The sequence below is a fragment of the Felis catus genome, chromosome B1, assembly GCF_018350175.1.
Source record: "Felis catus isolate Fca126 chromosome B1, F.catus_Fca126_mat1.0, whole genome shotgun sequence".
Classification (NCBI taxonomy): Eukaryota; Metazoa; Chordata; class Mammalia; order Carnivora; family Felidae; genus Felis; species Felis catus.
Window position 1 is genome coordinate 133,761,440 of NC_058371.1, and position 15,771 is coordinate 133,777,210.

The window sequence follows — 15,771 nt, forward strand, 5'->3', positions numbered from 1 at the left end:
CCCTGCACTCTCTATCCTTTTAGCCTGCCTTCTCTCTTTTTTTTTTTAATGAATTTTTTAATGAGAAAAAAATTTTATTATTGGGGCACCTGGGTGGCTCAGTGGTTAAGCATTCAACTGTTGATTTCGGCAGAGGTCATGATCTCATGGTTGTGAGATGGAGCCCCACGTGTCAGGCTCATGCTGGGTGTTGGAGCCTGCTTAAAATTCTCTTTCTTCCTCCCTTTGCCCCTCCCCCACTTGCATGTATCTGCTCTCCCTTAAACAATTTTTTAAATTATAAAAGTGTAGTTGATATACAGTGGCTTATTAGTTTCAGGTGAACAACATGGTGATGTGACAATTCTATATTATTCAATCTTACCACATTAAGTGTCATCACCATACAACATTATTACAATATTCCTAAGAATATTCCCAATGCTGTATTTTTCCTTTCTGTGACTTATTTATTTTATAACTGGAAGACCATACCTTTTAATCCTCTTTATCTAATCCTCCTTCATCCCTTCCCACTTTGGTAATTAACAGTTTGTTGATTAGTAAGTCTGTTTGTGTTTGTTCATTTGTTTTGATTTTTAGATTCCATATATAAGTGAAATCATATGGTATCTGTCTTTCTCTTATTTCACTCAGCATAATACCCTCTAGGTCCATCCATGTTGTCGCAAATGGCAAGATCTCCTTCTCTTTTATGGCTGGGTAATATTTCATTGTGTGTGTGTGTGTGTGTGTGTGTGTGTGTGTGTGTGTGTGTGTGTGTATGAGAGACAGAGAGAGAGAGAGAGAGTGTCCATGTTTTCTTTACCTATTCATCTACTGATGGGCACTTGGGTTGCTTCCATCTTGGCTATTATAAATAATGTTGCAATAAACATATAGGTGCATATATGTTTTTAAATTTGATATTTTAATTTTCTTTGGGTACATATCCACTAGTGGAATTATTGAATCATATGATAGTTCCTTTTTAATTTTTTGAGGAACCTCCACACTGTTTTCCACAGTGGTTGCACCATTTTACATTCTTAGCAACTGTGCCTGAGGATTCCTTTTTCTCTATATCCTCGCCAATGCTTGTTTCTTATCTTTTTGATTTTAGCCATTCTAACAGGTATGAAATGATATGCACTGTGGTTTTTAAATTGGATTATTTGGCTTTTTTGAGGGGGGAGGGTTGAGTTGTATAATTTCTTTATATTTTAGCTATGATCCCTTATCAGATATTTTCATATAAATATTTTCTCCCATTCAATAGGTTGACTTTTCATTTTGTTTATGGTTTCCTTCTATGTGCACTCTCTATCCCCTTAGCATGCTTTATTTTTCTTCAAAGCACCATCATTATCTGATTTTTTTTTTTTTTTATGGTCTCGTTCATGGCTTTATCTCCAGTACCTAAAAGTTGCCAGTACATGGTAGGTTCACAGGAATCATTTCTTGAGCAAATGACAGAATATAATATTATGGCTCTCTCACTTAAGGGGGTCAAGTATAATAATAAGAATTTGAATCTAGACATTTTAACTCACACCTGTTATTTTCATCAACCATATTGGCCTTCTTGTTCAAATTATTTTATACCACAGCTACAAACAGGTAGCCAAAATGACTAATTATCATTTAATCTCTCTCAACACAATATCTGGTTGAAGTTCCTATAAAGGCTAAAAAGTTTGAGACCAAAAAAAAAAAAAAAAAAAAAAACCAAAACCAAAAACAACAACAACAAAAAACCCAAAATAAAACAAAAATAAAGACAAAGCAAACAAAAGAACAAAACTAAGAAAATCTGGATCATTTAGGAATGAATAAACAGGTTGTTTTAAGTCAGAAAAACAGGCTACCTTGTCAAGCAAATAGGTTCAGAAGCCATGGGAATTGTACTACGTATAAACTGAACTTTGTAAGTTAACACAGAAAACACTTAGAGATGTTCTTTGGAAAATAGCTTTGAATATCCTTTTTGGTCACTGAAAGACACTTTTGATAACTCAGAATCAAAAAATTACTCATTCTGCTGCATCTGACTCATAGTTTCCTGTTAATTTCCCCCCACCCTTTACGATACAAATCAATAGACGGCCTGGATCTGTTTTTCCATTTAATTCTAGCTAAAGGGAATGGAAATTTTTATAAAGAAGCATGCAACATGTCAAAATACAATACTATTTATAGATCTCACAAATATATGACCTAAAGAACAAAACAGGACCTCCTAATTGTGTGCCAGCATGCTAAGGATGTTATCAGAAACCTTTGTATACATTCAGAAAATTCTGTGCTTGAATAAGGAATTTAGAGTATTTTAGTTAATGTGTTTTCCTGTGGGCAGAAAAAGAGGGTGAGACTTGTCTAAAAGAAGTTGAGTTTAGCATATTACATCAAGTTTAATATATACAGACTTAACAATCTACTTCTTGAAATATTTTTTATTATGTTTTCATCTAATGGAGATGCTATGGATGCTATATGGAGTTTTTTTCTCCTCTTAAAGTATGAACTAAAAGATAGTTTATCATTAGAACAAAATTTTATAAGCTAAAGTGGTCTTAAAATTAACATCCCCTAAAAATAAAATCAGTCAGAACTAAGGTTGTCTCATAATCTTTTGAGGTAACTCACCAAGAAAATTGAAATAAAGCTCACAAAATGACTTAATTTTATTTGGAGGAATATATTTTTAAATAACTAACAAATGAACTATAAAATCAATTAATTTTTAAATCATAAGCTTAATAATTCTCCAGTTGTTATCTTTACTCATGCTTTTCATCAACCTAAAGGGCATCATACTATTAATATAAATTTTCTCCAAATTAAATATATAGATGGGAGTGACTCCCTCAATTCATCATAGAGCTTAGTGCATTTCAATATTTGCTTCTTACTGCTGTTCATCTCCAAATGCTTTTGTGTCTTTAAGAAAATGTATAATACCAAACATAAATCTTTTTGTCTCTTACCTCTTTGTTCAAAATTACTAAGTCAGGGTCTCACCACAATGGGGTCTTATTAATATAAAATTCTATTATGCAAATATAACACAGCTTTAGGTAAATGAATACTTATTAGAGCTTTCCTCAAAGTAAATAAAGTATCATGGACTATCTTAAAAAAGCATAAGAGAGAAGAGAAAAAGACATAAATTTAATAAAAAATGGAATGCTGAAAGGAATTACTTTAGTGCAATGTAATTAATTGCTTGGATTCTAAACCCTAGATAAATTGTCTGCTTTAATCACATGGCTAGGGTTACCTGGTCTATTAATAGTTTACGGGTGTGAAACAGTGTCTACCAGAATTAATTAGCTTACGGGCAAGTTTCTGTTAATCTCCACATGATTCTTTTGTATATGGTGGCACTTGAACTAAACAAACCGAGATATCAAATTTAAAAGGATTTGCATGGTTTCTAAGTAAATTCTAAAGCAACCTTTTTATATATTTCAAATTAATGTTTAACATTAACAATATGCTTTATTCATGTAAGGGAACTGTGCACATGTGAAAAGGATACATAGCAATATATTCACTACTGATTTGACACTTTTTGCTTTAAACAAAGTAAATCAATATACAGCTCTGATACTACCATCCTAAGCCCAACACATGAATAATACCTAACACCTTATTAGAAAGTCGACCATTTCAGTATGAAAATGAACTCTAAACAGCCCAAACTGGACTTAAAAAAAAAAACAACACAAGTTAAAAAAACAAAAACAAAAAAAACACAAGTTAACCTCTTGTAAGCCAGTAAATATGTAGTGAATAATTAACTTTTTCCATAATAGGTTATTTAGTAGTAACCTATTCATTACTCATTCAACAAATAATACTCCCTGAAAATCTGCTTGTGGAGTCTATTCAACCTTTCAAAAGAGAAATTATTGTCTTAGAAATCAAGGTTTACTATCTTCTCACAGATGCTTAATGCCATGCCTTCTGAACTTCCTGTTAAATGATTTTATATTCATATTAACAATTTTAATTTCAAACACAGACTATAAATAATCAGAGCCAATTCTAATTTTAAAAGATGCAACAACTCAAATTACTACAATGTCTTTCACATAATTAAATGAATTTCCAAGAATTAAAAAGAGGAGGGAAAGGGAAAATGGAGAAAATAGAGAAAAAAGGATAATTTTCAAAAATTCTCCTTGATTCTAATAAAGAAAAAAAACCCACGTGTCACTGGAAATATATTACTATTTTTCCTATCACATACCTTGGTCTCTGTGATGGGCCTTGACCTGGGGTTTCATCCAGCCCTGGGAGACCACTGTTGGACTCAAACCTTTTTGAAGCTTCACTTTTTCGAACTAAAGAATAAAAAAAATAACACAGGTAATAAAAATATAAAGTAACTTATTTAAAACTAAAACACTGAGCAGATACATAAGATAATTTTTACAAATTATATTCATACCACCAAATTAATGATATAATGTCATTAAACTCTTCAGAGGTAAGTTATTTTTGAAGACAGTGAATTATTTCCTATTATGAAAATGACTATATTGTTATTTGATGAAACTGCTATTAAGTTCCTATAATACTGTTAAAATGAGTAACTGGCAGCTTTTTATAATTTTTAAATTTCATATAAAATTATTTTTTTGATACCTTATATCTTAACACTACTGAATAAGAAGAACATTCATGGATTTAAAAAAAAATTTTTTTTAACGTTTATTTATTTTTGAGACAGAGAGAGACAGAGCATGAATGGGGGAGGGTCAGAGAGAGGGAGATACAGAATCTGAAACAGGCTCCAGGCTCTGAGCTGTCAGCACAGAGCCCGACATGGGGCTCGAACTCACGGACTGCAAGATCATGACCTGAGCCGAAGTCGTACGCTCAACCGACTGAGCCACCCAGGTACCCCTGAAAATTCATGGATTCTTAAAAACATTTTGGTTATTCAGATGCCTCTCACCTTGTCGGAAATCTGATTCAGAGGAAATAATAGATGGACTTTCACTGGAAGTGCTAAAGATATCACTGTGGTAAGTTTTATATCTTCGAATTGGTTCTAAAAGAATTAAAAGAAAAACATTAGACAGCAAATCTGTTTTTGTTCCACACAAATCAGATATTGCATTTACTCTTATGAGACTAGAACATTTTATGTATTGCTTTAAATTTACCAATTGCTGGATGATACTCAAACAACGTGATTCCAATTTTGAGGCAGGTTAGCATACTGGTTAAGAACCTGGACTCTGACACCAGATTGCCTGGGTTTGAATCTCAGCTCACTACTTGCCAGGTGTGTGACACCTTAAGAAGGTAACTGAAGCTTCCTGTGACTCATCTTCAGCTGAAAAGGGGGTACTAGGGTACACCTAGTAGTGTTGTTGCATCAGATGAAGTGATATATGCAAAGCTCTTAGAACACAGTGGATGTTATATAAACATCATCATTAAGCAGTTTTTGAAAGGTCACTATGTGTAATTCTCTGTGTTACATGCTATAAAGGAATAGAACACCCAAAGACACAGTCCCAAGCTCAAATAATTTAAAATGTTTAAGGACAAAAATACTTAATTGAAGACAGATGTTTAGATCTACCAGAATGAGATGAATAAGCATTGGGAGTGTGTGTGTGTGTGTGGGGGGGGGGGGGTACTTTGTGGGGTTGTGCAGTGTGTGCCCTGTATAAGGTGGGTAGGACCACATTAAAATAAAAATTCTATCTTCTAAATGTTTCTAATTCATTTCTCTTCTTCATACTCACAGTCATAGATCACTATTCATCTCATGTCTAGACTACTTCATGTATCCTAGATTCCCTCTTCTGCAATCTTACCCATTTCATATTATGATTCACATTACAGAGAGTGAACTTTCCAGAAATAAAAATCTGGGCATATTGCTATCATCTCTTAAAGTTTCAAAATACAGTTTATAAACTCCTTAGCTTGATATTCAAAGCCTTTAACAACCTGGTCTCTGACTACATTTATAGCAGTGGCTCTTCATATTGTGAAGTCACAGATACACTTGTTAGAATTAGATGGAACTAACAAACCTCTCTCCACCCACTCCCCAAAACATACAAAAATACATTTAAATAGGGCTTTAAAAACTCAATGTAAAAAAAAAAATTGACTGAATGAGTTATCTGAATCTTTGTGGCAGATTGGAACGTCTGAGCACGATGTTAATCAGTGGATAATAAGCCTGCAGATTGGGAAAGACTGAAATTGCAAATGATAGTGGGGAAAATTGATGAAAAAATGTGCTGAAGGAGACAGGAAATGGAAAAACACCCCAACATACATGGATGGTCAGTTTGGCAAGGAGGAAGAACCTTTTCTTCATAAGAGAAAGAAATGATGAACAGGGAAAGAGTGAAAATATAGAAGGAATCCAGGATACTCATATCAGAAGTTGCCTTACTCCTGGTAATGAAAAAGTGCATTACTCCTGGGAATCAGTGGCCGGGAGCTTCAGAAGAGTAAAGAAATTCTGCTATGAAGAATTTACTGATAAGAGTCAGTAAAAACCACATGACACCCTTTATGTAGCCATGAGAGTATAGATTAGGCTAGAATGCATGAATTTTATTGGAACCAATCAGAATGGTTTTGTGGTTTTTTCTTGGCAGTAGAGAAGGAAAACCATGGGGAACTCCTGGAACTGAGGGGAGACATGGGATGTGTGACAGCACACAATGGAGACATGTGAGGGATTCTTTTTTTACTAGTTTGCAAGCTTGAGAACAGGAACTTTGCAGAATGAATTATTCCTGTGCTGCAAGGTGTTCACTAGAGATTGTTGAAGGAAAAAGAGATGGATAAATGAATGAAATAGTCAAATGGCATCACAGAGCCAGGACGGAAATGATGTGCTGGCAGGATCGGGAGGTCATGCTGAGGCAAAACTTTAAAGAAGTGAGAGGAGTAGAAGTAAAAATGGCCGTGGGCTTGATGGAGATGAAGTTGCACATTGTTCTTGTGCCAATGTTTACCTGGAACAGTAGGCATAATGTAGAAGACCCCTACTTTGTTTACCTTTATACACACTGAAAATGAGTATTAAATAATACTATAATTAGTGGAAAGGGTTTTAGGGTTGAAAATCCAAATATTTACCAGTGCTTCTCAAAAATGATTCCATTCTACCACAAGGAAGTCTTACAGTAAATAAGATAATTTTTAAAAAACTCCTCTGGTTTAAGATAAATGTGATTTGAAAAGATTGTAGAAGACGTCAAACAATGGTTTTGTTTAATTCTATTTAAATGTAATGAACATAGTTAAATGGTTACTTAAGAAGAACTGCTATTTTCAAGGGGCACTAACAACCTTTTTGTTGTATTGTTATAGAATCCCCATGTTAAACTTCTGAGGGATTTTTCCAAGGTAACTTGAACAAATTACAAACCTGGCATTGCGATGTACACAGCACAGTAAATAGAACGAACAAGGCCAAGGAGTGGACTCAAAAGTACAGAGGCAATACTGTTTTTACTTTACAAAGAAAGATATGAAGTTGCAATATGCCTACTTAGTAGATAGAGAACTTCAGTCACTTAGATGTTATGCCATACAATAACAATTTCATACCCCACACTGAATGAATTTATTGTTTTATAACTATTTCTGCCAAGTGGCTGTAGGACAGCAAATACATCTTCATTAAAATTTCCATTCGTTGGTGGTGCTTTATAATTGTTCTTATATTATTTCATGTGTCCATATTCCTTTTCCTTTTTATAATTCTTGGGTTCCTTGTGTGAGACAAATTAATACAATGTTGATTATCCCCTCCTAAAAGTATAACAACAAATCATTTCCCCTTGATGAGGTATTGGTCTGCAAATGTTATCAGCACCACACGTTCAGGGGAGGGTGGGCACTGCCTTATGATCCTTTATTGCTTTATAGTAATGGGGCACTAGCACTTCAGAAACATGCGATCGATGGCTAGTTTTGCAGCACTACTAGGGGATGGGAAGACTTCCTTGTTTTCTTCTAGGACTGGGGTAGGAATGGGGAGCCTATGTTAATTAGAGTGTAGGAATCTCTTTTGTAAGCTTCTCATTCTGGAATGTATCTTTTATAATGCTGCTAGCCATGTTCCTTTCATGTAATGGCATGGCCAGATTAAAGTTCCAGGCAACATTCATTACTCAGTCATGCTTATGAGAAAGGCTAGCCTTTGTAAATATAGGCTTTCTATTTCTGAATTAAATAATAAATTCAATCATTTCAGGAATTATTATAAAATTCACTACAAACATAAATTATTACAAACATATTCTTTTTTTTTTTAATTTTTTTTTTCAACGTTTATTTATTTTTTGGGACAGAGAGAGACAGAACATGAACGGGGGAGGGGCAGAGAGAGAGGGAGACACAGAATCGGAAACAGGCTCCAGGCTCTGAGCCATCAGCCCAGAGCCTGACGCGGGGCTCGAACTCACGGACCACGAGATCGTGACCTGGCTGAAGTCGGACGCTTAACTGACTGTGCCACCCAGGCGCCCCAAACATATTCTTTACCAAGAGTATATCTTGCATTGGTGTATATGGAGAGGCACATTTTGCATGCTTACAAATCACATGATCTGATAGGAACATGGCTTGGCTTTCTGAGACAACCTACTTGAAGGCATCCAGTAGACACCAACTAGTTCCAGAGCAGCTTTCGTCCTCTATTCTGATCTGCAGAAGAAGGTTAATCCCTAATTATCCATGAGGTGTCCTAACATTATTGACAACTTTCTTTTTGAAGGATCCAGATACCACAGACATGTTTTCTATCTACATTTAAATGTATAATTTAAGCACTTTAGATTTGTCCTAGATCCCAGGAATGTGGTATTAACTGAGTGATTAAAAAAGAAAAAAAACCCAGCTTTTTTATTGTGAAAACTTCTACACAGACACAAAAAACAGAGAGTATAATAAATCATCACATACCCAGATCAATACAACCTGGTAATTGTTATCTTAATTAAAAAGTGTCAGACTATGTTTTTAAACAAAGAAATGCTCCTCAGTATTTATATAGTATACTACAAAGTTTTATGAATGCCAACATTCTTGAATGATGTGCAATGGACCTATTAAGAATATTCAAGACATTCAGATGGCTAACAGACACATGACAAGATGCTCAACATCACTCATCATCAGGGAAATACAAATCAAAACTACGATGAGATACCACCTCACACTTGTCAGAATGGCTAAAATTAACAACACAAGAAACAACAGGTGTTGGTGAGGATGCAGAGAAAGAGGAACACTCTTGCACTGTTGGTGGGAATGCAAACTGGTGCAGCCGCTCTTAGGAAGAGTATGGAGGTTCCTTAAATAACTAAAAATAGAACAATCCAGCAATTGCACTATTAGTTATTTACTTAAAGTATATAAAAATACAGATTTGAAGGGGTACATGCACCCTATCAACATATAGGGGTACATGATAGCAGCACTATCAACAATAGCCAAACTATGGAAAGAGCCCAAATGTCCACCAATTGATGAATGGATAAAGAAGATGTCATGTATACACACACACACACACACACACACACACACACACACACACACGTATACACACACACAATGGAATCTTACTCAGCCATCAAAAACAATGAAATCTTCCCATTTGCAATGATGTGGATGGAGCTAGAATGTATTATGCTAAGTGGGATAAGCCAATCAGAAAAAGACAAATACCATATGATTTTACTCATATGTGGAATTTAAGAAACAAAATAGATGACTGGGAAGGTAGGGGATGGAAAGAGGAGATAGGGAAACAAACCATGAGAGACTCTTAACAATAGTGAACAAACTTGATGGAGGGAGGTGGGTGACAGGGGGGCTACATGGGTGATGGGCATTAAGGAGGGTACTTGTGATGGGCACTGGGTGTTGTATGTAAGTGATGAATGACTGAATTCTACTGAAACCAATATTGCACTGTATGTTAACTAAAATTTAAATTAAGAAAACCAAATAGGCATTTTATAAAATGCACATATGGCCACTTTCACTGAAATATATAGCAAAAGTTTAAGCCTTCACCATTATAATTGCAGAACTATATTTGGCTTTTGTGGGATAAAAATTAGATTAATTTGTTGGTTTGCAAATTTCTCAGTAAACATTTAAATGAAACCCATACTGAACAAATCAGTGTACCAGGGTCCATTTAGGGTCATGATTATTCCACATTTTACTGATTTCCTTCTCTTTGATTCCCTATGAGTACTTAGTTTTTAGATGTGGAAAATGAAGTTTTAGGAAAGAACCTACATTTAGTAGAACAGTGGTGAGAGGATGAGAAGAATAGGGTCTACAGAAGGATGGCTTAATGAATTAACATTTGGAGAGAGGTCTAGTTATAGAGATTCGGTAATCATGCATACTCTGACAATTGAAGACATCTTTTAGTTTCTAGTACTGTTTTACCATAATTAAGAGTATACTATTTCTTGTAAGAATACAAGATATGAAAATCTGACAAATATTTTATTATTCTTTAGCTGAAACCTGATTATTTTTTTATTTAAAAAAGTTTTTTAATGTTTATGTTTGATAGAGAGACAGAGAGAGAGCATGTGCACACAAGTGGGGGAAGGACAGAGAGACAGAGAGGGAGACACAGAATCTGAAGGCTCCAGGCTGTCAACTCAAGAGCCTGACATGGGGCTTGAACCAATGAACCATGAGATCATAACATGAGCCGAAGTTGGATGCTTAACCAACTGAGCCACTCAGCGCCCCTGTAATCTGATCCTTTAAACAAAATTCACTCCAACTCTAATATCCTATTGACTCTACTTATATAGTACCAATGAAAAGCAGCTTTTCAATAGGCTAGAGCATTTAGCCATAAGTTCTTGACAACTAAGAGTTCCAATTTGCACCAATACTTAACACTTCAGTTAAAATTTTGTTTTCACACTTAACACTTTAAACCAATAAAGTTGTGGGACATGATCATGAACACTATACTTTTAATATTTAGGGTATTATGACTTGCATAATATTCTGAGCTTACATAAGGCTATTTCAGATGAAACATTCAAATCTATAATCTTCACATTAAAATGAACCTAAACCAGCACAAACTGTAATCTAAAAACATCATTTACAAGTGACACATATTCAAGCTCAGACATGTAACATGCAGAAAGAGAGACTCAGACAAGTGAAGCATCAGGAATTAAAGAATTATAACAATTTTTCAAACCCTGCATTTTTAAGGTTATTAGCCCTGACAAAATATTTCAGTTTTCAAATAAACAGAGAAACCAAAATAATGATACTATGTTTTCATGTATGAAATGTTTTTCTTTATGCTTTCTTTTCAAGGGAGTAATTTTCAGAGATTAAAGATTATACCTTTTATATGTTCACTAGAGTCCACTGTATTCATATACCATACTACATGATCTATGAACAAACCATGTTCTAAAACCCATTGAGAGCTAGACAAAGTCAAAAATTTTTGTCAACAGGAGGAACAGAACTCATGCAAATATAAACATATGTAATTGAGGAAAGATACATAGGAGAATGCTCTGTGAACTATAAATTACTTTAGAGATGTAAAATTTGTGCAAAGCAGGAATGGTAAAAACACATTCCCTCACAGGAGACTTGTGCAATGTAGTGGCCACCAATGTAGGCTGTGTCTTGCATCTGGGTTGGCTATACCACTCCTCTAGCATCCTCCAGGATCCCGTGTTATGACTTTATTGCCCATTCTAAATCTTTCAAATGAACAGTATAGAGTTCTAAAGGAAATTGATTGCCTTTACTCTTGGTCAGGTTATGACTTCTCTTGAAGTTGGATAAAACACAGGAGAAGAAGGATTTCTGCTCACTATGCATAATTCATCAGAGAATATTGTTGTATCACATATCTGAAACAGCACATGCCAAATATTTAATATTAATAGCTACATTGCAATACTCAGTTTAGATTAATAAACAGTATCATGTAGGATATAGTGGTAGATACTAAGGATACAGTTATGGATTAGACTATGTCAAATTTCTGATATCTATAGGAGGAGAAACAAGCTCCTTAAAACAAATAATTTCAATGAAAATGAGGCCATCATCCTAAACTGGGAAGGTGAGAGAAAGCTTCCTGAACCAGAAATGCCTGAAAGCTTTGATAGTCTTGAGGCAGAAAGCTGTATGAATAAAGGCATGGAAATGACAATTGGCAATGACAACAATTGGCTGGAGGGAGGAAAAGAGGGGAAGACAGAGAGACAGACTGAGAGAATGCACCACGTATTGGAGTGGGGTGTGAGATGGGAAATGCTAAAGGATGAGACTGGAGAGACATGATCTAAGGAGCTAGAATTTTACCCTGTTCAGATGATGACAAGTTCATGGCTGAGGCAGAGAAGAAATTATTCAGATTTGTGTTGCAGGAAAATGGAAGACGTAAATGGTAGTTGAAATAGCAATTTAGAAAGCTATTTCCATAGTCCATGGGAGCCAGGAATTGAGAGATTGGGACGGAATGAAGAAATATTTCAGAGATTTAAATTGCTAGGTCTCAAAAATTGCTATGATACCGTTGCTAGTATGATGCATCTTAAATCTTTCTTAAAACACATCAATCCATGCTTCTCAGGTATCTATGCCAAAGCCAAACTGGGTATATGTTAATTATGTATCAGTTCAATTTAAATTAGGTCCCTAATTTCTGATAAAATAGCCTATGATTTCTTTAGACTCCAAAATCAATATTATGTTACTATGAATATAGATACTGGAAAGTTTGTATTTGTTTCACCATTCACTTTCTTTAGTGTTTTAAATGCAATTTCATTCTTTCTACTTGGATAAATCTAAAGAACAGAAGTAATATGTCTATTCTCCTTCCCAAGTATTTCTCAAACCAAATCTTCTCTCATTTGAATACTGGTATTTTATACTGGACTAACTTTATATGAGAATGGTCTGAAGCTGTACTATTTTAATATGGCAGCCACTAGCCATATGTAGCTATGTAAATGTAAATAAAACATTCAGTTCCTCAGTTGCACTAGCCACCACAATGTAAGTGCTCAACTGTCACATGTGGCTTGTAACTACTGAGTTGGGACTTTGTAGATATAGAACATTTCCTCCACTGAAGAAGTTCTATTGGACAATGCTGGTCTAAAATACAAATGTCTTTAAAATTTAGTCCTAGAAATATAGCAGGCACTTTATTCTTTCTGGCTAAGATGTTGATTCCGTCTATAATAGTGTGCTCTTCAGAGATACAAAATATATTTGCATCTTGGTAGAATAATAGAGTTATCAATTCTGAAATACATGTGATATTTGACCAATATCACCTAAAATCCCTGACTATTCATACTTACTTTTGTGGAACTGATATGAGTGAAACAGAAACTGAATATTAAATTATTTTAGTTCATGAAGTAATCCAAATAACAACTCAATCATATCTTTTTTTCTTTTCAAAGGGAAATAAGGTGAAGAAATAAAAACTGAATAGTTTGGATTTTAGAGGAGAGATAATTTTTGAAAATAATTTCTCCCTTAGAACATGTCACTAGAAGTATCCTACATGGTGAACTGTAATATTTATAAATCCATCCCCTTGCTTTTCTAAAATGCAACTATAAAAATGTATGAACTTTCAAATTCAATCTTCTCATGAAAATGAAACATTAAGGTGCCTCAATAATAAGAACAGGCTCACATACTTCAGTGCTTACATATTCTAGTTGCACAACACAGAGTTTAAGCTGCATTCACAAGGCAGTCACAGAACAGCAAAACTAGGCTAGACCAGAGGTCACAATATTGTCTTTTAAGCAATATTTAAGGTTGATGTATAGTAGATTGACTTAAAACTCCTTAAATAGTAACATTTAACCACAGTCACCTTTGAAGGACTTACTTATATCTATTCTTCATGTCCTTTTCCCGTATTTATACAGAATGTAGAGGAGTTTTAACTGTTGGAAGCAAAATGGTATTCATGGTCCCCACCCAGGGGGTGGAGTGCTGTTCATACTATACTCACAGTACTGGTTCCAAGTCAATCTCTCATAATCAGGAATGTGTTGCCAACTCACAAGGCAATGTTAGATAGGGAGTGTGTGGTAATTACAAACAAGAGAGATGGTGACAGATACTTCTATTAGAAAACATACAATTTCTCAGATATTGAGATGGAGTAATGTGGTAGAAAAAAGATATCAGGAACAAGGAAGAAGAAATAAGTAGACTAGGCTAGTCCTATACTGAGGTGAAAAAGTGAAAAGAATAAAGCAAACAAGGGGATCCTGGGAAGATAGTGGCGTAGGATGACGCTGGGCTCACTGCGCATCCTGCTGATCACTTAGATTCACCTACACCTGCCTAAATAACCCAAGAAACCGCCAGAAGACTAGCAGAACGGAGTCTCGAGAGCCAAGCACAGACGAGAGGCCCACGGAAGAGGGTAGGAAGGGCGGAGATGCGGTGCACGCTCCACGGACTGGCGGGAGGAAGCCGGGGCAGAGGGGCGGTCCGCCGGCCAAGCAGAGCCCCGAGTCTGGCTGGCAAAAGCGGAGGGGCTGGACGGAGTGTGTTCCGACAGCAAGCGGGACTTAGCATCTGGGAGGTCATAAGTTAACAGCTCTGCTCAGAAAGTGGGAAGGCTGGAGGACAAAGGAAGGGAGAGTTGCTGAGCCCCTGGAGGACAGAGCTCAGTTTGGCGGGGAACAAAGGCACTTGCCAGCGCCATCTCCCTCGCCCATCCCCCAGCCAAAATCCCAAAGGGAACCAGTTCCTGCCAGGGAAATTGCTTGCTCCATGCAAACACCCAATGTTGTGCTTCTGTGGAGCCACCCCTCCGGCAGCGGGTCTGACTCCCTCCTGCTGCCACAGGGCCCCTCCTGAAGTGGATCACCTAAGGAGCAATGAGCTAAGCCTGCCCCTCCTGCCCCCGTGCACCTTGCCTACCCACCCCAGCTAATACGCCAGATCCCCAGCACCACAACCCTGGCAGGGTGCAAGTAGCCCAGACGGGCCACGCCACCCCACAGTGAATCCCGCCCCTAGGAGAGGGGAAGAGAAGGCACACACCAGTCTGACTGTGGCCCCAGCAGTGGGCTGGGGGCAGACATCAGGTCTGACTGCGGCCTGCCCACCAATGCAAGTTATTCAAGACAGCACAGGGGAAGTGCCCCCCAGTTCCGCACCACTCCAGGGACTATCCAAAATGACCAAACGGAAGAACTCCCCTCAAAAAAACGTCCAGGAAATAACAACAGCTAACGAACTGATCAAAAACGATTTAAACAATATAACAGAAAGTGAATTTAGAATAATAGTCATAAAATTAATTGCTGGGCTTGAAAACAGTATAAAGGACAGCAGAGAATCTATTGCTACAGAGATCAAGGGACTAAGGAACAGCCAGGAGGAGCTAAAAAATGCTATCAATTAGCTGCAAAATAAAATGGAGACAACCACGGCTCGGATTGAAGAGGCAGAGGAGAGAATAGGTGAACTAGAAGATAAAATTATGGAAAAAGAAGCTGAGAAAAACACAGATAAAAAAATCCAGGAGTATGAGGGGAAAATTAGAGAACTAAGTGATGCACTAAAGAGAAATAATCTACGCATAATTGGTATCCCAGAAGAGGAAGAGAGAGGGAAAGGTGCTGAAGGTGTACTTGAAGAAATAATAGCTGAGAACTTCCCTGATCTGGGGAAGGAAAAAGGCATTGAAATCCAAGAGGCACAGAGAACTCCCTTCAGACGTAA

At 36.3% G+C, this 15,771-nt stretch overlaps 1 protein-coding gene across 7 annotated transcripts in view; it reads right to left on the minus strand.

The window, feature by feature from the left end:
• Positions 1-15,771, minus strand: part of PTPN13 (protein tyrosine phosphatase non-receptor type 13) — a 229,190-nt gene that overhangs the window by 83,544 nt on the left and 129,875 nt on the right. For all 7 annotated transcript variants that reach the window (XM_045056126.1, XM_045056128.1, XM_045056127.1 and 4 more), the window contains 2 exons: positions 4,946-5,041; positions 4,235-4,328 (listed from right to left, as the gene is read on the minus strand). In XM_045056126.1, coding sequence (XP_044912061.1) covers positions 4,235-4,328; positions 4,946-5,041 — 190 coding nt within the window. The remainder of the gene's footprint in view (positions 1-4,234; positions 4,329-4,945; positions 5,042-15,771) is intronic.